The 26,774-nt window shown below is 47.0% G+C and overlaps 1 protein-coding gene across 1 annotated transcript in view; it reads right to left on the bottom strand.

The window, feature by feature from the left end:
• Positions 1-26,774, bottom strand: part of LOC126214876 (glutamate-rich protein 2) — a 290,884-nt gene that overhangs the window by 174,167 nt on the left and 89,943 nt on the right. Inside the window, exon 2 of the mRNA XM_049941522.1 lies at positions 6,097-6,287. Within this exon, the coding sequence (XP_049797479.1) occupies positions 6,097-6,285 (189 nt within the window). The 5' untranslated portion in view covers positions 6,286-6,287. The remainder of the gene's footprint in view (positions 1-6,096; positions 6,288-26,774) is intronic.

Raw genomic sequence — 26,774 nt, 5'->3', positions numbered from 1 at the left:
ATGGATGCAGGTAGTTCACAGCTGTCAGCGTGTCTTCCACTACTAACACAGGTCAGCATAATACTGCGGCCTCCAATCTGCGTCCATGGCGCGGTGCCCATTTCGAACCGCCTTTCGCGTGTTTGTTTCGTTTTGTTTTGCTTTAGGGCGCAAAAAACAGCTGGGGTCATACGCGCCCAAGTCAGAACTACAGAACATGAAGACACAGAGGAGTTAAAAACCGATTATACGTCAGTCCCAAGTGACAGCTGAAAACAGGGACGTGGATGAGGAGGAGTAGATCAGTGTTCAATGTCAACGAGGTCATTAGAGACGGAGCACAAGCTGGCATTAGAGAACGATGGGGAAGGAAATGGGCCGTGCCCTTTCAAGGGAACTATTCCGGCATTTGCCCTAAGTGATTTTAGGGAAATCACGGAAAACCTAAATCAGGATGGCCGGACGCGGATTTGAACCGTCGTCCTTCCGAATGCGAGTGCAGTGTGCTAACCACTGCGCCACCTCGCTCGGTACGGGCAGGTGGAGAAAGGGCTAAAAAAGACACCATACAGAAGCGGAGGTCCAAATCTAAAAGTTAAAGTACTTTTGAATACATTGCGGGAGAGGCAGTGATCAATGTCTTACAAATATTTACTGTTAAAAACAGTGTTGATCACGATTTATTTATCAAGGTGACCGGTTTCGAGCACTACTGTGGTCATCTTCAGACCTACAAGTTGAATACAAAGCTTTAATTAGAGAGCTACATACATTAAACAACATACATAAAGTTATAAAGCTATAAAACGATGAATTACTATTGAGTAGGAACCTCTTTCTGTTGGAGAATCAGTACTGCTTAAACCAGTGCACGTCTTACTATATCAGTGTGCGATTTGCAGGGGGGGGGATGGGGGGGATTTCCCCCCCCCCCCTCTCTGCATTAGACCATCCCCTCAAATGGTTCAAATGGCTCTGAGCACTATGGGACTCAACTGCTGTGGTCATAAGTCCCCTAGAACTTAGAACTACTTAAACCTAACTAACCTAAGGACAGCACACAACACCCAGCCATCACGAGGCAGAGAAAATCCCTGACCCCGCCGGGAATCGAACCCGGGAACCCGGGCGTGGGAAGCGAGAACGCTACCGCACGACCACGAGATGCGGGCTAGACCATCCCCTCCTCTGGTTTTAGTTTATGCATCCCAACCTGCGATGTTTATTTCCCAAGCACTGGAGTAAAACTTTACATATAATTTAAATTTGTGGAGCCGAACACTGAAAGTTTACTATTAATACTATTAATATGTATGCTTATTAATTTTGAAAAATTGTTTGTACTAGTTAAGCATTTCAAAACATTTAGAACTAAATGACTAGACGACGCACGCCGCATTTCCGTAGCATGCCACAGTGTTGCAAGACGTCGCCCCAGCGTAAACGAGGCTTTAGAGCCAGGTCTGTATTGTATGGTGGATGTGATGTGTTGCGTACGAATCTAAAACCTGCAATCAGATCCAAACGTCGTGGAAAACTGTGAAGAGGTGTCATCGTGCAACAAGATAACGCTCGCCCACATTCTGCCAAACGGACAGCCGACGCAATAAAGGAGTTGAGATTCGAGGTGCTGGAACATCCACCATACAGTCCAGACCTGGCTCCAAGCGATTTTCACATGTTTGGACCCTTAATGGAAGCACTACAGGGAAGAAGATTTGAAAGTGACGAAGACGTCATTGCTGCGGTGCAAAATTGGTTACAGATGCAACCGATAAACGTATTTTCTGATGAAATAAAAAAACTCGTAAAACGTCGGGAAAACTCCATTGAAGTCTAGGGAGGTTACGTAGAAAAATAACGCATGTTTGAGTTTTCTATCATGAGAATAAGTACAGCTTATCACAAATGTGCCTTTACTTTTTGAATTCCCCTCGTATATCTGTATGTAAATGATTTTGTAAATAAGCTTTACCTGTAATGTACTTTTAAAGATATAACAAGGGATGGCTTTCTTGATAGTGAATATGCGTGAATAGTGAGTTTCGCCATTAACATTTATTTATAAATAACTGATTAACCATGGGTAACGCCACGGTCCAAGCTAGTAACATATATAATTATACTAACCCCCTAAGACATCCCCCCCCCCACTGGTAAAAGCACAAATCGCACACTGTACTATATATAATGGAGGCTCCATTGGTTAGTAATGACATCATGCCGTCAGAAGTGGGTGGAGCCTCCATTATATATAGTAAGACGTGCACTGGTTTCACCAGTACTGATTCTCCAACAGTAAGAGGTTCCTACTCAAAGGTAATTCATCGTTTTATAGCTTTATGTACACTCCTGGAAATTGAAATAAGAACACCGTGAATTCATTGTCCCAGGAAGGGGAAACTTTATTGACACATTCCTGGGGTCAGATACATCACATGATCACACTGACAGAACCACAGGCACATAGACACAGGCAACAGAGCATGCACAATGTCGCCACTAGTACAGTGTATATCCACCTTTCGCAGCAATGCAGGCTGCTATTCTCCCATGGAGACGATCGTAGAGATGCTGGATGTAGTCCTGTGGAACGGCTTGCCATGCCATTTCCACCTGGCGCCTCAGTTGGACCAGCGTTCGTGCTGGACGTGCAGACCGCGTGAGACGACGCTTCATCCAGTCCCAAACATGCTCAATGGGGGACAGATCCGGAGATCTTGCTGGCCAGGGTAGTTGACTTACACCTTCTAGAGCACGTTGGGTGGCACGGGATACATGCGGACGTGCATTGTCCTGTTGGAACAGCAAGTTCCCTTGCCGGTCTAGGAATGGTAGAACGATGGGTTCGATGACGGTTTGGATGTACCGTGCACTATTCAGTGTCCCCTCGACGATCACCAGTGGTGTACGGCCAGTGTAAGAGATCGCTCCCCACACCATGATGCCGGGTGTTGGCCCTGTGTGCCTCGGTCGTATGCAGTCCTGATTGTGGCGCTCACCTGCACGGCGCCAAACACGCATACGACCATCATTGGCACCAAGGCAGAAGCGACTCTCATCGCTGAAGACGACACGTCTCCATTCGTCCCTCCATTCACGCCTGTCGCGACACCACTGGAGGCGGGCTGCACGATGTTGGGGCGTGAGCGGAAGACGGCCTAACGGTGTGCGGGACCGTAGCCCAGCTTCATGGAGACGGTTGCGAATGGTCCTCGCCGATACCCCAGGAGCAACAGTGTCCCTAATTTGCTGGGAAGTGGCGGTGCGGTCCCCTACGGCATTGCGTAGGATCCTACGGTCTTGGCGTGCATCCGTGCGTCGCTGCGGTCCGGTCCCAGGTCGACGGGCACGTGCACCTTCCGCCGACCACTGGCGACAACATCGATGTACTGTGGAGACCTCACGCCCCACGTGTTGAGCAATTCGGCGGTACGTCCACCCGGCCTCCCGCATGCCCACTATACGCCCTCGCTCAAAGTCCGTCAACTGCACATACGGTTCACGTCCACGCTGTCGCGGCATGCTACCAGTGTTAAAGACTGCGATGGAGCTCCGTATGCCACGGCAAACTGGCTGACACTGACGGCGGCGGTGCACAAATGCTGCGCAGCTAGCGCCATTCGACGGCCAACACCGCGGTTCCTGGTGTGTCCGCTGTGCCGTGCGCGTGATCATTGCTTGTACAGCCCTCTCGCAGTGTCCGGAGCAAGTATGGTGGGTCTGACACACCGGTGTCAATGTGTTCTGTTTTCCATTTCCAGGAGTGTATTTTCTTTAATGTATGTAGCCCTCTAATTAAAGCTTTGTATACAACTTGTAGGTCTGAAGATGACCACAGTAGTGGTCGAAACCGGTCACCTTGATAAATAAATCGTGATCAAGACTGTTTTTAACAGTAAATAAAAGTTAAATGGCCTTCGCCATATTCCTTTGACGGATAAAAAGTAAAACGCGATCGACAGCCCGAGCGTCATTTGCTAAAACGGCCGATGACTCAGATGGCAAACCCAAGCGGGAACGTAAACGGTTAAGAAATGGGAATTCCGTCAAGAAGTGACCGACACTTAAAACTTGGGCGCATTGTGTACAAAGTGGTGGGGTAGCGCCACTTATCAAATGACGATGGTTAAAAAGGCACTGCCCAATACGCATCTAGTGAAAATGACCTCCCGGCGGGAGGGCCGAGAGGTGGTCGTCCAAGCAGCTGGGAGAGGCCGAACGGAGGACCATTGGCAATGCCAAAGGGACACCACCTCCTGACGGACGGCAACACACAGATCACGGGAGGGAGTATAGGTACTCGCGGGCTGAGGTACGAGCGTCAGCAGCCTCGTGTCCTGGCAGGCCGACATGACCAGGGACCCACAGAGACATAACACTGGCTCCACCAAGAGTGAGCGAGTGACGGTTTTCTTGGACCCGCTGCACTACGGAATGGGCGGTGTACAGCGCACGTAGACTTTGAACGGCGCGTCTCGGAGTCAACCAAAGCGATGTTGTTCGGACGTGGAGGAGGTACAGAGAGAGATGAACTCGATGACATGCCTCACTCAGGCCGTCGAAGGGCTACTACTGCAGTGGATGACCGCTACCTACGGATTATGGCTCGGGGGAATCCTGACAGCACCGCCACCATGTTGAATAAAGATTTTCGTGCAACAACAGGACGTCGTGTTACGACTCAAACTGTGCACAATAGGCTGCACGATGCGCAACGTCACTCCCGACGTCCATGGCGCGGTCCATCTCTGCAACCACGACACCATGCAGCAAGGTGCAGATAAGCCCAACAACAGGACGAATGGACCGCTCAGGATTGACATCACTTTCTCTTCAGCAATTAGTGTCGTATATGCCTTCAACCAGACGATCGTCGGTGACGTGTTTGGAGGCAACCCGGTCAGGCTTAACGCCTTGGAGATACTGTCCAGCGAGTGCAGCAAGGTGGAGTTTCCCTGCTGTTTTGGGGTGGCATTATGTGGAGCCGACGTACGCCGCTGCTGGTCATGGAAGGCGCCGTAACGACTGTGCAATACGTGAATACAATTCTCCGACCGATAGTGCAAACATATCGTGAACCAGCCGGAGTGGCCGTGCGGTTCTAGGCGCTACAGTCTGGAAGCGAGCGACCGCTACGGTCACAGGTTCGAATCGTGCCTCGGGCATGGATGTGTGTGATGTCCTTAGGTTAGTTAGGTTTAATTAGCTCTAAGTTCTAGGCTACTGATGACCTCAGAAGTTAAGTCGCATAGCGTTCAGAGCCATTTGAGATAACATATCGTCAGCATATTGGCGAGGCATTCGTCTTCATGGATGACAATTGGCGCCTGCATCGTACACATCTTGGAAATGACCTACTTTAGGATAACGACATCGCTCGACTGGAGTGGCCACCATGTTCTCCAGACATGAACCGTATCTAACATGCTTGGGATTAGAATCAAAATGGCTGTTTATGGACGACGTGACGCACTAACCACTGTGAGGAATCTACGCCGAACCGCCGTTGAGGAGTGGGACAATATGCAACGACAGTGCCTTGATGAACTTGTGGATAGAATGCCACGACGAATACAGGCATGCATCAGTGCAAGAGGACGTGCTACTGGGTATTAGAGGCACCGGTGTGTACTGCAGTCTGGACCGCCACCTCTGAAGGTCTCGCTGTATGTTGGTACAACATGCAATGTGTTTTCATGATCAATAAAAAGGGCGGAAATGATGTTTATGTTGATCTCTCTTGCAGTTTTCTGTACAGGTTCCGGAGCTGTCGGAATCGAGGTGATGCAAAACATTTTTTGATATGTGTATTACCACTACGTCTACTATCCCCCACTGGATCAAAATCGACATCGTCTTTCGAGGTGTACTAATTGTTTTCCAGCTGTGTACTCGGGGGTAAAGATGGCAGGTCTGTACAACTTGCAGAACATCGCGATCTTTTCCAACGCATTAAGATTCAACTGCGACCCCATATCGACTGCAGTTTCAGTACCAATGAGTCAGGTGCCGTCTACACAGTGTTAAAAATTGCAGGGGGAAGGTTGTTCGCAAGTAACAAGAAAACATACCCAATAGTCGTGCAGTGGTAGAGATGCGGTTGCTGCGGCTTACCTCTGCGAGGAACTCCGTAGGCGCCGAGGAGACGGACTCGTCGGCGTCGGTGTACTCGCTGAGGTCCTCAGCGCTGGCCGACTTCTCCAGCTGCAGTTCCAGCTCCAGGCCCTGGGTCTGGACAGCCACGGGGGCGACGCTGCCGCTGCCGCCCACCGCCGGGGGCGGCGAGCCGCTCTTCGCGTCCATCACTGCCGGCACACAGCGGAAACACACACTCAGCCCCCGCCGACCACATCACTGTTAATTAAACTGAAGCAAATGAAATACAGTTATATGCCGACTCACACCAAACGGGCAGATTCTTTGAGTCCCTGAAAACTATCTTTGGTCCAAGAGTTGGGAAGATAGCACCAGTCTATAACAAAGATAAAAGTTGTCGGCTGACGCAACAGAGTGACATCCTGTCTCGGTGGGCGGAACATTTTAATGACGTTCTTAATCCCGACCATCAGACAACCGATATTCCGTACATAGAAGCACTTGAAGACCTCCCAGTTGAGGAGCAACTTGCGGATGCCCCTTCCTACGATGAATTCATTTCAGCACTGGCTAAGCTGAAAAATGACAAAACAGCAGGATTAGATAACTTGCCATCAGAGCTATATAAATATGGGGGGCCAAACATAAAGAAATCATTGTTTGCTCTGATCTTAAGGATTTGGGAGTATGAAATGATTCCACAAGACTGGAAAGATGCTTGCATTTCCAAGATCTATAAAGGCAAGGGTGACATATCAGACTGCAGCTCCCACAGGGGCATTTCTCTTCTCTCAGCAGCGGGAAAAGTCCTTGCCCACATAATTAACACCCGGCTAACACACTTTGCAGAAAAACTGCTACCAGAGACCCAGTGTGGCTTTCTCCCAAACAGAGGCACAGTGGATGCCATATTTGTTGTCAAACAAATGCAAGAGAAAAGCTTAGAGCAACATCGGCCTTTGTTCATGTGCTTTGTAGACCTGGAAAAAGCTTTTGATCGTGTCCCACGGGAAGCTCTCTGGATCATACTAAAGAAAACTGGGTGCCCTGACAAAATTGTCAGTTTGATTCGGCAGTTTCATGAAAACATGATGGCAAAAATCCGCCATGAGGACAAGCTCTCAGAACAGTTTCCCGTGACGTGTGGTGTAAAACAAGGCTGTGTTCTGGCTCCCACACTCTTCTCACTTTACTTCGCAGTTGTTATGGGAGACGCGACCAAAGCCTGTAGTAATCAAATTAGTCTCGACACAAGGACAGACAAAAGTGTCTTCAACATCTCTCGCCTCAGAACAAAAAGTCGCGTAACCAAACTATCAGTCTTAGAGATTCTCTACGCGGATGATGTATGCATGATGGCTAATTCTTGCGAAACTCTTCAGACTTAATTAAATCTGCTAAATGCCTCCTGCAGAAGATTTGGCTTAGCCATTAGCATCACTAAGACGCAAGTTCTCAAACAGCCACTTAGAGGTCTTAATGCAGATGACTCCAGTATTGAGATAAATATCAAACCCTTGCAAAATGTGTCAAATTTCAAATACCTGGGAAGCCAAATTAGAAGTGACAACAGCCTGACAACGGAAATCGCAGCGCGTATAGCCAGCGCAGCCTCAGCCTTCGGTAAGCTTAATGACCGAGTATGGAAATCACATGATCTCAAACTACAAACAAAAATTGCAGTCTACAAAGCTGTAGTATTATCCACCTTACTCTATGCCTCGGAAACCTGGTGCTGTTACAAAGCTGACATTAAGAAGCCAGATAAATTTCATCTTCGATGTCTGAGATCAATTCTGCGCATCAAATGGGAAGACCGTGTCCCAAACACGGAGATTTTGCGCCGCGTGAAACTGGCTGGTATTGAAGCTTTAATAATGAAACATCAACTGAGATGGAGTGGTCACATAGTACGCATGGATGACAGTAGGCTACCTAAAGCGGTGTTCTACTCGCAGCTCTCGTGCGGGAAGAGGAGGAAAGGTGGTCAACACCTGCGATATAAAGACACCATTAAACGCCACCTTGCAGCCTGTGGCATCCCAAGCAACCGTTGGGAGGAGCTAGCATTGCGCCGGTCGGAGTGGCGATCAACTGTACATAAGAGCATCGAACAATTCGAGCAAAAGCGTCTAATGAACCTGGATGCTAAAAGAGAGCTCCGAAAATCTCAGCTCAAGCCTGTCTACACGTATACTTACAACTCTGCTGGTCAACTTCACTGTGCTTCATGCAACAGGATATTCAAAGCGAAATTCGGATTCGCGAGCCACATCCGAGCCTACCACAACAAGGACAGAGAAGACTGACGGAGTCGCTGTCGCCGGACACGGCGAGGAGGACATCAATTAAACTTAACCTGCTGAACCCAAGTAGATGCCAGCTTAATGGAGACAGTGGCAGCGGGGAAACTCGAACGCGGGACCTCTTTGTTGGGCACTGCAGGCCCTTCTGAGGTGTCATCGAGTATGATATAGATGAAATACGGAATGTCACATTTGATATATTCCGGTGAGCCAAAGCAATATGACCAATGCCGACCGCGACGTTGGATGACGCCTGATGGCGTTGCGGGCACATCATGCGGTAACAAAAGCATGCAACCAGATCTGACACAGATGGGTTCACCCTAGGGAAGATACGGGCTGCAAATGGGGAAACCCACTGAGGTAAGCGATTTTAACAAAGGGCAGGTTGCTATAAAGCACAGCCTGTGAACGAGTATCTCGGAAACGGTGAAGCTGGTCGAATGTTCACGTGCTACTGTCGCGGGCATCTACAGAAAGAGCTAGGACAGAGAAACTACCATTAGTCGCTAAGTGGTTGGAAGCCCACGACTCTTCACAGGACGTGGGTTCGGAGACTTGTCTGATCTGTAAAGTAGGATGGATGGTGATCTGTGGCATCTCTGGCAAAAGAGCAAAAGTGTTTCAGAGCACACCGTTCGTCGTATATTGTGTGTTCACATGTTGACACAGCGACATCGGCAATTACGATTGCAGTGTTCATGGGACCAACGGGATTCGACTGTCGATCAATGGGAAGGTTTCGGCTCTTCGAGTGAATCACATTTTTGCATTCCCTAGGTCGTTGGCGGTCTCCGCGGACGCCGTCATAGAGGTAAGCGACTGGGAGCTGAATTATGCTGTGCGAGACTTTCTCCTGCGCTTCCGCAGGACCTGTGGCAGTAATCTAAGACATACTGAACCTGCGAAACACCCGCATCCCTTCATGGCTGATACCTCCCTCGACGGCAATTTCATCTTTCAAGAGTATAATTGTCCGTGTCATGGAGCCAGAACTGTCCTACAGTGATTTGAGGAGCATTATAGTGAACTGACGTTGATGTCTCGGCGACCATATTCGGCTGATGTAATTTCTCTGGAACGCATCTGTGTAAAAAAAAAAAAAATTCAAATGGCTCTGAGCACTATGGGACAACTTCTGAGGTCATCAGTCCCCTAGAACTTAGAACTACTTAAACCTAACTAACCTAAGGACTTCACACACATCCATGCCCGAGGCATGATTCGAACCTGCGACCGTAGCGGTCGCGCGGTTCCAGACTGTAGCACCTAGAACCGCTCGGCCACTCCGGCCGGCACAAATAATCCGCGGAGGTATGTAATTTAGAGCAAGTAAGGGAATGACGGAAAACAGATAAAAATGACGATCACAAATAATTGATCACAACGCCCGCCACCGGAGTCGCATGTTCGATGTACGATCGCACGTTCGATATGTATCGTTTGGACCCACCGACTTCGATAGGCAATCATTCTTGGAAATTACCTGTAATTCTATACTACTTTCGACATCATGCCTCGTCCAAGATACTCCAGAGCAGTACAGCGTTCAAGCAACTTTCACAAGTTAGGTGTCTAGTCTGGTACTAGCTGCGGCCTCCTGTTTACACGCACGGTACTGGCGGGCGCGCTTGGAGTGTGTGTTCCAGAAGCGTCGCTAGAACCGTCCGTGTAAACGGGGCAACTTTCATGCGACATGTCGCCCAGGCCGGGCCACGAGCAGACTTACACGCCTTGCAGCGTCCGATGCCCTGCGACCTGGACCGCATCTTGCCGGACCCGCAGCCTCACGTACTGTCCGAAAGTCCGAGCGAGCGCTAGCGCGCCTGCGCTCCAGTCTGTTTACGTTTCCACGGCAACGACCGACCTATGTCGCAGTTTACTGCTGCAGGCTCACCACAGAACTGCCGTAGAGGCGAAGACGGCTTACCGAACGACCCGCAAGCCTTTGGTTCATTCATGGCTCGTACCAAATGGTAAATTAATGAGTAATAAGTGTGCAGTGACAAAATAAAAATAGCGTCCCGTGGGGCATCGAACCGGGATTTACTGCCGGCTCCTGCGAGCAGGCGGCTTAACCACTAAACTACTGCGGCGGCGCGGCTACGTTCGTCCATTACCAGCACCTACGTCTACATTTATATTCCCCAAGCCACCCAACGGTGTGTGGCGGAGGGCACTTTGCGTGCCACTGTCATTACCTCCCTTTCCTGTTCCAGTCGCGTATGGTTCGCGGGATGAACGACTGCCGGAAAGCCTCCGTGCGCGCTCGAATCTCTCTAATTTTACATTCGTGATCTCCTCGGGAGATACAAGTAGGGGGAAGCAATATAATTGATGCCTAGACCAGAAACGTACCATCTCGAAACCTGAACAGCAAGCTACACCGCGATGCAGAGCGCCTCTCTTGCAGAGTCTGCCACTTGAATTTGCTAAACATCTCCGTAACGCTATCGCGCGTACCAAATAACCCTGTGACGAAACGCGCTACTCTTCTTTGGATCTTCTCTATCTCCTCCGTCAACCCGATCTGGTACGGATCCCACACAGATGAACAATACTCAAGTATAGGCCGAACGAGTGTTTTGTAAGCCACCTCATTTGTTGTTGGACTATTTTTTCTAAGGACACTCCCAATGAGCACCCGCCTTACCAACAATTAATTTTATATGATCATTCCACTTCAAATCGTTCCGCACGTATACTCACATATATTTTACAGAAGTAACTGCTACCAGTGTTTGTTCCGCTATCATATAATCATACAATAAAGGATCCTTCTTTCTATGTATTCGCAATACATTACATTTGTCTATGTTAAGGGTTAGTTGCCACTCCCTGCACCAAGTGCCTATCCGCTGCACATCTTCCTGCATTTCGCTCCAATTTTCTAGTGCTGCAACTTCTCTGTATACTACAGCATCATCCGCGAAAAGCCGCATGGAACTTCCGACACTATCTACTAGGTCATTTATATACACTCCTGGAAATGGAAAAAAGAACACATTGACACCGGTGTGTCAGACCCACCATACTTGCTCCGGACACTGCGAGAGGGCTGTACAAGCAATGATCACACGCACGGCGCAGCGGACACACCAGGAACCGCGGTGTTGGCCGTCGAATGGCGCTAGCTGCGCAGCATTTGTGCACCGCCGCCGTCAGTGTCAGCCAGTTTGCCGTGGCATACGGAGCTCCATCGCAGTCTTTAACACTGGTAGCATGCCGCGACAGCGTGGACGTGAACCGTATGTGCAGTTGACGGACTTTGAGCGAGGGCGTATAGTGGGCATGCGGGAGGCCGGGTGGACGTACCGCCGAATTGCTCAACACGTGGGGCGTGAGGTCTCCACAGTACATCGATGTTGTCGCCAGTGGTCGGCGGAAGGTGCACGTGCCCGTCGACCTGGGACCGGACCGCAGCGACGCACGGATGCACGCCAAGACCGTAGGATCCTACGCAGTGCCGTAGGGAACCGCACCGCCACTTCCCAGCAAATTAGGGACACTGTTGCTCCTGGGGTATCGGCGAGGACCATTCGCAACCGTCTCCATGAAGCCGGGCTACGGTCCCGCACACCGTTAGGCCGTCTTCCGCTCACGCCCCAACATCGTGCAGCCCGCCTCCAGTGGTGTCGCGACAGGCGTGAATGGAGGGACGAATGGAGACGTGTCGTCTTCAGCGATGAGAGTCGCTTCTGCCTTGGTGCCAATGATGGTCGTATGCGTGTTTGGCGCTGTGCAGGTGAGCGCCACAATCAGGACTACATACGACCGAGGCACACAGGGCCAATACCCGGCATCATGGTGTGGGGAGCGATCTCCTACACTGGCCGTACACCACTGGTGATCGTCGAGGGGACACTGAATAGTGCACGGTACATCCAAACCGTCATCGAACCCATCGTTCTACCATTCCTAGACCGGCAAGGGAACTTGCTGTTCCAACAGGACAATGCACGTCCGCATGTATCCCGTGCCACCCAACGTGCTCTAGAAGGTGTAAGTCAACTACCCTGGCCAGCAAGATCTCCGGATCTGTCCCCCATTGAGCATGTTTGGGACTGGATGAAGCGTCGTCTCACGCGGTCTGCACGTCCAGCACGAACGCTGGTCCAACTGAGGCGCCAGGTGGAAATGGCATGGCAAGCCGTTCCACAGGACTACATCCAGCATCTCTACGATCGTCTCCATGGGAGAATAGCAGCCTGCATTGCTGCGAAAGGTGGATATACACTGTACTAGTGCCGACATTGTGCATGCTCTGTTGCCTGTGTCTATGTGCCTGTGGTTCTGTCAGTGTGATCATGTGATGTATCTGACCCCAGGAATGTGTCAATAAAGTTTCCCCTTCCTGGGACAATGAATTCTGTGGTGTCACCGCTAGACACCACACTTGCTAGGTGGTAACTTAAATCGGCCGCGGTCCTGTAGTACATGTCGGACCCGCGTGTCGCCACTGTGTAATCGCAAACCCAGCGCCACCACATGGCAGGTCACAAGACACGGACTAGACCTCGCCCCAGTTGTACGGACGACATAGCTTGCGACCAGACGTACGAAGCTTTCCTCTCATTTGCCGAGAGACAGATTGAATAGCCTTCAGCTTAGTCCATAGCTACTACCTAGCAAGGCGCCATTTGTATCAGTGCTTATAGCTTCCTAATATTCAAGAGAGATGTATTCCAACAAGAGAATAAAGTTAAGTATTATAACACTACTTACTTTTCTTTAGTGCATTAATAAGTCTCCTGTTCCAGTACTTCAAGCCCGTCTGCGTTAGTTTAGCGTGCACCTAGCTACCTCATTGTGTCTATGCTGTAGGAACAAGACACAACAAATTCACGGTGTTCTTATTTCAATTTCCAGGAGTGTATATTGTGAAAAGCAATGGTCCCATAACACTCCCCTGTGGCACGCCAGAGGTTGCTTTAACGTCTGTTGACGTCTCTCCATTGAGAACAAAATGCTGTGTTCTATTTGCTAAAACCTCTTCAATCCAGCAACACAGCTGGTCTGATATTCCGTAGGCTCTTAATTTATCAGGCGACAGTGCGGAACTGTATCGAACGCCTTCCGGAAGTCAAGAAAAGTGGCATCTACCTGGGAGCCTGCATTTAATATTTTCTGGGTCTCATGAACAAATAACGCGAGTTGGCTCTCACACGATCGCTGTTTCCGGAATCCATGTTGATTCCTACAGAGTAGATTCCGGGTTTCCAGAAATGACATGATACACGAGCAAACAACATGTTCTAAAATTCCACAACAGATCGACGTCAGAGATATGGGTCTATAGTTTTGCGCATCTGCTCGACGACCCTTCTTGAAGACTGGGACTACCTGTGATCTTTTCCAATCATTTGGAACCTTCCGCTCCTCTAGAGACTTGCGGTACACGGCTGTTAGAAGAGGGGCAAGTTCTTTCGCGTACTCTGTGTAGAATCGAACTGGTACCCCGTCAGGTCCAGTGGACTGTGCAGCAGATCGCCGGCAGGAAAGCCGAGCACAAACGTACCGTACTGCAACTTGCTCCATACGACGTAACTATTCCAAGAATCGGGAAAAGGTCTTAATTTTGAATGAAAGGTGGAATTACTGGCAAAACTTCGGTATATTATGAAGTCGACAGATAAAAGTTCACTGCTAATCCTAATACAGTCATACACAAACCCTTTCAGTAACGTTATCAAGTTCGTGGTAACGTATTTAGAGAAATCTGAATAGCTACTAAGCACAGATTCTTCTTAAATGAAAAAGGCATTCTGTTAAGTTTATCAGTGTGTAATGCACTTAAAATTTAAGTCACCGAACATGCCCAAAGTTGTGGCTAAGCTGTCTCCGCAATATCCTTTCTTTCAGGAGTGCTGGTTCTGCAAGGTTCGCAGGAGAGCTTCTGTAATGTTTTGGAAGGTAGGAGGCGAGGTACTGGCGGAATTAAAGCTGTGAGGACGGGGCGTGAGTCGTGCTTCGGTAGCTCAGTTGGTAGAGCACTTGCCCGCGAAAGGCAAAGGTCCCGAGTTCGAGTCTCGGTCCGGCACACAGTATTAATCTGCCACGAAGTTTCATTATTTTATTTATTTATTTTATGCACGTCTTCACAACATTTACTATTAACGAAGCTAAGTTCTTCATGCCGGCCGCTGTGGCCGAGCGGTTCTAGGTACTTCCGTCCGGAACCGCGCTGCTGCTACGGTCGCAGGTTCGAATGCTACCTCGGGCATGGATGTGTGTGATGTCCTTTGGTTAGTTAGGTTTACGTACTTCTAAGTTCTAGGAGTCTAATGACTTCAGATGTTAAGACCCATAGTGCTTAGAGCCGTTTGAACCATTTTAAGTTCTTCACTTAAGCAATGACATCTTTTTATAGTTGCATACTGTCTTGAACAGAACCTTCTGGTAAAATAAAATACTTGTTATATCTCAGAGATCCCATTTCAGCCTCCACAGCGAGATCACTTGACATAATGTTTTCAGTCCTGAAGAAATTATGCAGTACTCATGCACCTATCACAGTTCTAATCGTAAAGGTCCGTCGGAATCATACTGCACCGACAGACTCGTAGTCAACACTGTAGGGAGCACCATGCTTCACGAGCACTGGGCTGCTGCTGTACGAGAGGAAAGTCGCCATCGCACCCCGGAAGATTTTGCTGTAAGGGGACACAGTTGACAGTGCGTCTGAAGCTGAACACAGATCAAGCACGAAAACAGGAAGGAGGTGCACTGAACAGTTAAAAAAAACAGTGAACCATCCAAGTTCTATGTGCAACATAGAGAACTGTGGATAAGCCACAGCTTCGTGGTTAAGTGGACTGCAAGTCTGCTGACCCGTGTTCGAAGCTCCTTCGTCCCAATTTCTTTTTCTTTGTTCGGTGTATTCAAATTTGTGTCTGTGTCGCGGTGTAACGTCCGTTTGCAACGGCGAGGTCTAAGGAAGGGACCTATAATGCAGCTGATTCTGCACAACTACTGTTAGCAGCCAAAAGGTAATGGCTTTCGAATGGGAACGATAAGCGTTTGATGACAAGGTGACAACTATGCCGAATCCTCCACCAGAAAACACGTCTGGTGTGTCATACACGGTATTAGTGACAGTACGTGTGTCATAGGATAGGAATCTCTTACCAGCGCACATAATTTATACACTTCGTGAGTGAATGAGTGAGTGAGTGAGGAATGCTTCTTTGCACTACAGAGGTGTTCGTATCAATGTGAATGTGGTCACTCCGTAGGAAGTGATGGAAACATATCACTTTGTCACATAACCTGCAACAAATGAACGCAACAGTTTAACAATCACACAGTTTCGCTGTACTCCTTCAAAACATATGTTCTAACATCTTTCAAATTGTGAAGGTGGCAGGAGTCAAATACAGGGAGCGAAAGGCTATTTACAATTTGTACAGAAACCAGATGGCAGTTAGAAGAGTCGAGGGACATGAAAGGGAAGCAGTGGTTGGGAAAGGAGTGAGACAGGGTTGTAGCCTCTCCCCGATGTTATTCAATCTGTATATTGAGCAAGCAGTAAAGGAAACAAAAGAAAAATTCGGAGTAGGTATTAAAATTCATGGAGAAGAAATAAAAACTTTGAGGTTCACTGATGACATTGTAATTCTGTCAGAGACAGCAAATGACTTGGAAGAGCAGTTGAACGGAATGGACAGTGTCTTGAAAGGAGGATATAAGATGAACATCAACAAAAGCAAAACGAGGATAATGGAATGTAGTCAAATTAAATCGGGTGATGCTGAGGGGATTAGATTAGGAAATGAGACACTTAAAGTAGTAAATGAGTTTTGCTATTTGGGGAGAAAAATAACTGATGATGGTCGAAGTAGAGATGATATACAAGTAGACACGCTGTGACAAGGAAAGAGTTTCTGAAAAAGAGAATTTTAACATGGAGTATAGATTTGTCAAGAAGTCCTTTCTGAAAATATTTGTATGGAGTGTAGCCACGTATGGAAGTGAAATATGGACGATAAATAGTTTAGACAAGAAGGGAATAGAAGCTTTCGAAATGTGGAACTACAGAAGAATGCTGAAGATTAGATGGGTAAATCATGTAAGTAATGAGGAGGTACTGAATAAAACTGGGAGAAGAGGAATTTATGGCACAACTTGACTAGAAGAAGGGATCAGTTGGTAGGACATGTTCCGAGGCGTCAAGGGATCACCACTTTAGTGCTGGAGGGCAGAGTGGAGGGTAAAAACCATAGAGGGAGAGGAAGAGATGAATGCACTAAGCAGATTCAGAAGGCTATAGGTTGCAGTAGTTACTTGGAGATGAAGTAGCTTGCACAGGATAGAGTAGCATGGAGCGTTGAATCAAACAAGTCTCTGGACTGAAGACCACAACAGTAACAACAACAACACAACAACAACAAAAACAAAATTTTTGAAGTTTTTTTCGTTTTGGGCGTTTTGATTCTTGAATTCCTTTGTTGTAGTGTAGTTCACACCCATTTTTTTGTTGCTTCTGTGAGACGTCTATGTAGTATCACGCCTGCTCTCACTATTTGTCATATTTACTTGCGACAGTACTGTATTCTTACCATATGACTCATATTCTATAACCAGTGTACAGTATGAGAACTACCTAGACAACAAATAGGGAACAAACTTTTCAATGACCAGACGCACAGTTGAGAATTTTGTGAAAAAATAAGTAAAAAAAATAAATGGTGTGAAAGAGTTTTGAACCTAGGCCGTTCGTGTATTAACACTGTATCCACTTAACAATGATGCCACAGCTGTACCACTGCGTTCGATATTGCACTTGCTAACCTTGGACCGTCTACTGCTTTTATTTTGCTTTTCTTTCACAGTACACCTCCTCCCTGTTTTCATGCCTAGCTCTGTGTTCAGTTTTTGACAGTCTATCTGCCGGATCACTTTACCTCTAAATCTGAGGGGGGGGGGGGGGGGGGGGGTCCTGGGGAGTTTGCCTTGTGCTCTCTGGTGTGTCTGTGCTTTGGGCAGTGTTCGCTGACCTACAGAAGTTCTTTTGTTCTGCCACACCTCTACTCTGCCTCTGCTGTGTGCAGTGTGTGGCCGGCCTTACTGCGGAACAGACAGGAGCAGAGAGCAGAGGAACGGCCGGCTCGGGAGCATTTGGGGGACACTGCCAGCGTGGAATGAAACGGCAGCAGGCCTAACTTCCGCCCAGGGCCTCTGATGGAAGCCGCTGCTGGCCCAGTGACTCTGCGATCTCGGGGAGGGCTGACGTTTATGGCACCAGAGACGAAGGAGTGAGGGACGAGACGAGACGAGAGGAGAGGAGAGGACACTTTAAGCGCCACTCTGCCACTGCCGGGTTTACGACCTCTTAGCAGGCGACTGCTGGCGGCTGTCTGCCCCCGTGTCCTGCTGCCCCACAGGCTGTAGGGAGGCGGTGCGCCACCCTCCCTCACAACACATCCTCCCGCGACGTTCTGCTGCTGCTCCACAAACCACTGCACCCTGCTGCTTACACGGACCACATACAGCCCAGTGCAGCCACTGGGTTTCACTTTTTATGACATATGGGGCGACAATTATTGAACTACATGAAGAAAAACGTAAATTACTTACAAAGTGTCGTAGCGGCCCCTTATCAGTTAGAGGGCCCGCACAACAGACAAGCAAGGTGGACTGCCGACCTCCCTTCAAGAGCTCAGATCAAAACATTGTCAGTAGATGTAAACATCAACACACTTTCCGCATAAACACGGCACTACTTCGTGGAAAGCCATGTGACCGAGATCCTCCAATGGGAACTAATGTGACTACGTGTAGCACTCCGCCGAATTGGCGTTATAAGCACACCAGCTGAGTCAGACTGACAGTGTGTACCTACAGCTACGATACCTCCGGCCAACACCTACACTGGCTCTAGCTTAGTAAATACTCTCCGTAGCCTTCAGTAGAAATTACAATGAAATGAACACCCTTAGCTGCTTACAGGTGTTGACATACGTCAACAGGGACATATGAAAATGTGTGCCCTGACCGGGACTCGAACCCGGGATCTCCTGCCTACATGGCTGACGCTCTATCCATCTGAGCCACCGAGGACACAGAGGATAGCGCGACTGCAGGGATTTATCTCTGGCACGCCTCCTGCGAAACCCACATTCTCAACGTATTGTCCCGCACTACATTCGTGGCGCATTGCCGATTCCTGTAAGAGTTCGGGCTCTGTTTGTGCATTCGCACAGAAGAAGAAGGTGGTGAAGTGGCTGGTGAGCCTTAACTATATATATACTAAGATGGTATCTGTTCTTTCGGGCATGTCCGAAAGAACAGATATCATCTTAGTATATATTCAGTAGATAGTTGTATCTTTGTGTAGAGTTGTATTTTTGTTACTATTTTTTTCATTGTTTTGTACTCTGTTTTTTTAACGCATCAATTGTTATCATTGTTGTTTGGAAATTAGTACACGACAGAAGGCATTTCAGTTACAATAAAGTGTGTTCAAACTTGATAGTTGGTTCTTTCCTGCTGACCGCAGGGCACTACACAAACTATGGCGTTCACACACTTTATTGAACATGTTGTTTGGTTCACATTGGGGGGAGGGGAGCAAACAGCGAGGTCATTGGTCCCATCGGATTAGGGAAGGATGGGGAAGTAAATTGGCTGTGCCCTTTCTAAGGAACCCTCCCGGCATATGCCTGGAGTGATTTAGGGCAGTCGTGGAAAACCTAAATAAGGATGGCCGGATGCGAGTTCCAACCATTCTGCCGAATGTGAGTCCAGTGTGCTTACCACTGTGCTACTTTTTTCAACGTGTAAACGTCACTTCAGATGATGGTATTTAGGTTCTGACATTTTTGAAGTGCCTGCCATCGTTGGCGATGATGTGATGCAGAAGAATTGCGAAATTCTGCATGAGATGCTGAAGTATCGCAACATGGATGCTGTGTATGACCTCCTGAATGGCTGTTTTCAGCTCAGCAGTGGTTTTGGGATAATTTCTGGACACCATGTCTTTAATATAGACCCACAAAAAGGAGTCACATGTGTTCAGATCAGGAGAATAATGCGGCCAATCGAGATCCAAGCCAGTGACGTCTTGGTAGTGCTCCTCCAGGATATCAAACTCTCTCCTGCTTTGATGGGATCGAGCTCTGTCTTGCATGAACCACAACGCAAGTTGTTGAAATCAACGTCTTTTTGGATAATGGGGATGAAATCATCTTCCAAAATCCTCAAGTACCGTTCGGTAGTCACCGTGCTGTCGAGGAATATCGCACCGATTATTCTGTGACTGAACACTGCACATCTCAGAGTCACTCGCTTGAATTCCCAGACTTTACTCATCCATTATTTAGAATGAAGGCACTTAGCCATTTGCAACAAACTTTACACGGGATTTCAAACCGTTACGAAATTTCTCCCACAGGGATCGTGAGGACAAATCAGACTAGTTACAGCAGGACTGCAGGCATTTAAACAATGTAACGTCCCCTATTCCGTAGGTGACTTCAAAAGGAGGATATCCCAATATCTGGTGTAACGGCATGAACGCTCAGCCAAGCACATCAGTGATTTTTGGAGTATCGATGTAGACGTATACTTCAAGATGCCTTGAACTTCAACGTAACAGCGTTGTTAGCACCCCAGTGAGTGTCGAAGGAGCGTCATTGTGGTTCTCCATTTCGATCGTCGGTATAATTTTACAATGTGCAGATTTGTGGGTCATTTGGATGGGACAGTGGCCCAGTGCTGGAGTGCAGGAGAATGTAAATGAGGCATACCTGTCGTCAAAGGTCCTTCTGGCCACGTCTCACTACTAGAGAGGACCATCCTATTGAACACCAAACACACACAAACACCATTTGGCTCCGTGTGGTGGGTGCTCTGTGTCACCCTGCACCATTGGTCAGAGCGTAGCTCCAGCTACACTATGAAATTACCGTCCCAAGAGTATGCTGCTGGTAACACCGCAACACAGACGGTAGTGTCTGGAGCAGTGCCGTGATCGGGAAGCCTGCAATGCTGATGAACGGAGCTGCATTGTCTCCGGCGACGAATCACGGTTCTGCACGACCCCGGATGATCTTCGTCGGCGAGTACTGGGGAGAGCGTCCACTTCGCCAGTGTCTGAGACTCACAGCCGTGTTGCTCCTGGATTCGTGGTGTGGGGATCCATCATTCACGGATCCAGGTCGTGGCTGGCGGTGGCTGACGGAACTCTGATGGCACATCGTGAGGGTCCTGCGACCTCGTGTGTTACGTTTGATGTGACAGCATTGTGGTGACGTTTTTTAACAGCAGAATGCTCGTCCACATATGACACATGTCTCTGTGAACAGTCCGCTCCCGTTACCAGCAAGATACCGAGGTCTTCATCTACATCATACTCCGCAAGCCACCTAATGCTGTGTGGCGGAGGGTACTTTCGGTGCCACTATCTGATCCTTCCAACCCTGTTGCACTAGCGAGTAGTGCGTGGGAGGAATGGTTGTCGGTAAGCCTCTGTATTGGCTCTAATTTCTCGAATATTCTACTCGTGGTCAATACGCGAGATGTATGTGGAGGGAAGTAATATGCTGTCCGACTCCTGAAAAGTGTTGTACCGAAATTTCAATTTATGCACAACGCCTTTCTTGTAAACACCTGCCAATGGAGTTTGTTCAGCATCTCCATAACGCTCTATCGGCAGCTAAATGATCCCGTGACAAAACACGCCGCTTTTCGTTGGATCTAACTCCTCTATGAGTGCTACCTAATAGAGATCCCAGATGGATGAATAATACTCAAGAATGGGGCGAACAAGTGCCTTGTTTATAACTTCCTTCGTGGATGAGTTACATTTCCTTAAGACTCTTCCGATGAATCTGAGTCTGGTGTCATCTTTTCCCACTATGTGCTTTATGTGGTCATTCCACTTAAGGTCGCTCTGGATAGTTACGCCTAGATATTTTACGGCAGACGCTGTCTCCAGCTGCTTGTCATCATTAGTCTTCTCCTGCGTATGCGCAATACGTTACATTTATTTACGTTCAGGGTCAACTGCCAGAGTCTGCACCATTCATCAATTCACTTCAGATCGTTCTGCAAATTCTTACTATCTTCTCGAGTTGCTACTTTGGTATTGACAACTGCATCATCTGCGAATAGCCTTAATGAGCACCCGACGCTTTCTACTAGATCGTTTATATATATTGCAAACACTTCCTTGTGGTACTCCGGATATTACCTTTACATCTGTCGATTCTGATCCGCTAAGAGCGACGTCTTGTTGTATCTGCAAGAAAGTCTTGAATCCAATCGCAAGTCTGCTCCGATACTCCGAAAGCTCGTATTTCTTTCATGAAACGGCAATGTGGGACGGTGTCAGATGCCTTATACTGAAATCAAGCAACACGGCATCAACCTGAGCGTCGTTGTCCACTGCGCTGTGGACCTCATGGAGGAACGGAGCCAGCTGAGTTACGCAGGATGTCTAACTGCGGAATCCATACTGATTTTTATAGGGGAGATGTTCATTTTCCAAAAACGTCATAATTCTTGAGCATAAAACATGTTCCATAATTCTACATAAGATTGTCGTCAACGATATAGGTCTATAATTGGTTCTGTCTTACGGCCTTTCTGCGCTTTTTTCCAGTCGTTAGGTACCTCTCGTTGCTCAAGCGATCTACAATAAATTACTGCTAGAAGGGGAGCAAGTTCTTTCGCATAATCTTTGTAGAATCTTATAGGTATCACTTTTGGTCCTGGAACCTTTCCACTACTAAGCGATTGTAACTACTTTTCAGTTCCGCGATCGGTTATGTCAATATCTGCCATTTCGACGTTCGTACGGCGATTAAGAGGGGCAGTGTTCCGATCTTCCGCGGAGAAATGACTTCGGAAGACCGAATTCAGTACTTCGGCCTTCTCTCTGTTATCTTCCGTTTCGGTGGCGGTGTGGTCCCTGAGAGAATGAATAGGTGGTTTTGACCCACTTACTGATTTCACATGATCCGGTAGAACACGTATGGGACGGGCTCGGGCGTCAACTAAGAGCCAGTCCCATTGGTTGGTATCACAAGGACCAGTTACAGTAGTTCGGGGCAAGTTAACCTCAGGAGACGATACAACAGCTTCGTGAACACCCGTCCCAAACCAACGAAAGCATGATTCCAGGCCAGAGAAGATGTAACGTCACACTGATAAGATGGTATACGCTGTCAGGATTTTGTAATCATTGCAGTAACATCACCTATACACTCAAGCTGTGAAGTTTCATTTCCTTTCCTCCTCTCCTTCTGGGTGCATCACTTTTTTTGGCAGGCGGTCTATACACTACTGGCCATTAAAATTGCTAAACCACGAAGATGACGTGCTACAGACGCGAAATTTAACCAACAGGAAGAAGATGCTGTGATATGCAAATGATTAGCTTTTCAGAGCATTCACACAGGGTTGGCGCCGGTGGCGACACCTACAACGTGCTGACATGAGGAAAGTTTCCAACCGATTTCTCATACACAAACAGCACTTGACCGGCGTTGCCTGGTGAAACGTTGTTGTGATGCCTCGTGTAAGGAGGAGAAATGCGTACCATGACATTTCCGACTTTGATAATGATCGGATTGTAGCCTATCGCGATTGCGGTTTATCGTATCTCGACACTGCTGCTCGCGTTGGTCGAGATCCAATGACTGTTAGCAGAATATGGAATCGGTGGGTTCAGGAGGGTAATAAGCAACGCCGTGCTGGATCCCAACGGCCTCGCATCACTAGCAGTCGAGATGACAGGCATCTTATCCGCATGGCTGTTACGGATCGTGCAGCCACGTCTCGATCCCTGAGTCAACAGATGGGGACGTTTTCAAGACGACAACCATTTGCAGTAGCATGGACTATCAGCTCGGAGACAATGGCTGCGGTTACCCTTGACGCTATATCACAGACAGGAGCGCCTGCGATGATGTACTAAACGACGAACCTGGGTGCACGAATGGCGAAACGTAATTTTTTGGATGAATTCAGGTTCTGTTTACAGCATCACGATGGTCGCACACGTGTTTGGCGACATCGCGGTGACCGCATATTGGAAGCGTGTATTCCTCATCGCCATACTGGCTTATCATCCGGCTTGATGGTATGGGGTACCATTGGTTACACGTTTCGGTCACCTCTTGTTCGCATTGACGGCCCTTTGAACAGTGTACGTTACATTTCAGATGTGTTACTACCCTCCATTCGATCCGTGCGAAACCCTACGTTTGAGCAGGATAATGCACTACCGCATGTTGCAGGTCCTGTACGGGCGTTTCTGGATACAGAAAATGTTCGACTGCTGTCCTGGCCAGCATATTCTCCAGATCTCTCACCAATTGAAAAGGTCCGGTCAATGGTGGCCGAGCAACTGGCTCGTCACAGTACGCCAGTCAGTACTCTTGATGAACTGTGGTATCGTATTGAAGCTGCATGACCATCCTAGCTCTGTTTGACTCAATGCCTAGGCGTATCAAGGCCGTTATTACGGCCAGAGGTGGTTGTTCTGGGTACTGATTTCTCAGGATCTATGCACCCAAATTGCGTGAAAATGAACTAACATTTCAGTTGTAGTATGATATATTTGTCCAATGAATACCCGTTTATCATCTGCATTCCTTCTTGGTGTAGCAATTTTAATGGCCAGTAGTGTACTTAGATCTTGGAATCGATGCAAAGTTGTCTGTTCAAAAGTTACCGCCGTCAGATGTCTCACAGGCATCACCACCTTCGATGGTACGATATGGACGATTGTCCTTGCTTATGTGAAGTTTGTGTGTTCCTCAATGATTTTACGTCCCTTTGACATTATTCAGTGTGAAATTAGTTCTTTATTACCGTAAGTGCTGTATTTAACCATTGGTTGTGAATTCTCACTGCGACAACTTTGAGCTTGTATCAACCTACAAGAAGTGTCAAATTTGCGTTTACCATATCTGTTCTCAGCTTGTAAGTATATACACGTATGTTATACCCACATTCTTGTTGTATGATTTTTGTGTACATTATATGTTTCCAGTTTAGATGTAGGCTGACCTCCTGTGAAGGTGCTCAGGGGCCGAAATCGTTAGACATACAGGTTTAAAACAAACAGCTGATGGTTAAAAAAACATTTTTTTTTCAAAGTTGTTGTAATTTTTTGGGTCATTAGCGTATTTAATTTTACGGAATCCATAATTTCTGTAGAATGTTGAGAGCAGTTTTCTATTAAAAAATGCTATTATAAAATGACATCATCGAAAGCAATTATCGGATAACATGACGCGTCGAATAGAATATTATGCGTTGTAGCAGGGCTAGGTTATTGACGAACGGCCATTAGCTGACAACATCGCAAATTGCTTATTGCCCGCTTCATTATTCAGTTTCGGGCCTGGACCGTTCCCTGCCCAAGAGCCGAATATTTCATTCATGGCGCTACCGCAATCACCTGGCGTCGCAGCCGCTTCGCCGTTGGCCAAAGTGCCAACAGGTTGTCCTGGGGTTCCTGGCTGTTGGCTTGCGGTACGTAAAATCTGACCCACTGACTGGACTATAGGTGGGGAGATCCAGGCTTCGATTCTGGAGGAGGTCACAGTGTGTTCGTGATTCAGGATGATTTTCTAAATGTAAATCGTAGACTACTGCGAAGAGCGCCGATTTGAAGAGAATCATATTGGGGGACTGGGTTGAGATGGTCACACTGTCCCAGATGCAGGTTGACTATTTGCAGGGAAGCACAGACTGCTGTTGATTTAATGTCAGCCCCCTCCCCCCTCACGGTTCGTTCTAGTAAACATTTTATTTTATTTTTTTTACAATCGTATTGACCAACTAGGATCACGTTAACAACGTCAGTTCCTCTTCTTCCTTTGTTGTTGTTTCCTATTTTTCCAGTATTCCCTCATTTCCTCCCCATGAAGTCTCTTCCTTTCTTCTGTCCATGTTGTTCCCGATTTTTTATTTCTTCTGCTTTGAAAGCCTTCCAAGTTTAATATTTTGTTTTTAAAACGGTTTCTTTCTGCTATTTCTGATTCTTTGATGATGTTGTTTCTTTCAAGATCTTTTCTTACTTCTGTAATCCATACTATTGTCGATTTCTTCTTCCAGAAATATAGGAGTATTTGTTTTGTTAGTCTATTCCATCCATTCGGTAGAGATGTCCAAAAAAAGGTTAATCTTCGTTTGGCCATTACTTCAGATATTTTCTCTGTATTTTTGTAGATTTCCTCATTACTTTTTATTTTCCAACCATCTGCAGTTTTCATTGCACCCATTATTTTTCTAATAATCCTTCTTTCCAGTACCTCTAGTTTGTCCATCTTATAGTTCATCGTTAGGCATTCAGATCCATATAAACATTCTGGTCGTGCCACTGTGGTGTAGTGTTTTAGTTTTGTTTTCCTAGATATGCATTTCTTGTTGTAAATATTTTTGGTCAAACCATATGCTCTTTCCATTTTGTTAATTCTTACATGTATTGCAGATTTTTCTAGTCCATTATGTTTTATAGTTTCTCCAAGATATTTAAATTTATTTACTCGCTCTATTTTACCTATTTGTGTTTCTATGTATTTTGGTGCATTTTTTATATTTGTCATGAATTTTGTTTTTTCAGCTGATCTTTTCTTCCCTCCTGGGAAGGTGAAGGCGGACCCTTGTACAACTTGGTTCTTTTCAGAACACATTTTTATAACCATATTTGTTAAACGAAGTGAATATTTGTGAAACAAATGTCGTGATTTTACTTTCCTTTCGGCCCTAATGTAGTCACAGCGAGGGATTTGTGGCCCATGGGACTAGCAAATCTGTACCCCGTTGACCTAACGGTGTCTAGACGAAACAAACATTTGCTTTCCAATGCTCCATATAATTATTGAACTGATTTAAAAATTTAAAATACTGTCATATTCCACATGTTAAGAGGTATACTCTTACGTTAAAGGTTTAACGAAATAAGTCAAGCATTAAAGTTAAAACTTGCTTATACATCTGGATGAAACGTAAGCCACAGTACGCCCATTACCCGAATTATATTCAACCACTATTTAAGAATAACAACACTTATCGACTTTACACATAATTGAGATCAGTTGGAAAATTTTTGTCGCTGACACGGTGTACAAAATAATGAAGCTAAGACAATTTACCGCTTAGTACATTTTCACTGCTTGTGCAATAAAACTTCGGAATCAGATATGCCGTTCCAATTTATTACTTCTTCACTACTAACTGTATTCGTAACACAATTTGCAGACTGTATCCACATATATCACTGAATAAAACTGCAAAATTATACAGGGTGAAAAGTATTTAAACCGACCAACTCTGGGAGGTTGTAGGGGACATCAAAACAAATACGAGGGCAGTTCAATAAGTAATGCAACACATTTTTTTTTCTGAAACAGAGGTTGTTTTATTCAGCATTGA

This window comes from Schistocerca nitens, chromosome 12 (assembly GCF_023898315.1).
Source record: "Schistocerca nitens isolate TAMUIC-IGC-003100 chromosome 12, iqSchNite1.1, whole genome shotgun sequence".
Lineage (NCBI taxonomy): Eukaryota > Metazoa > Arthropoda > Insecta > Orthoptera > Acrididae > Schistocerca > Schistocerca nitens.
The sequence above is the reverse complement of the archived record's forward strand: the minus strand, read 5'-3'. Positions and strand labels throughout refer to the sequence as shown.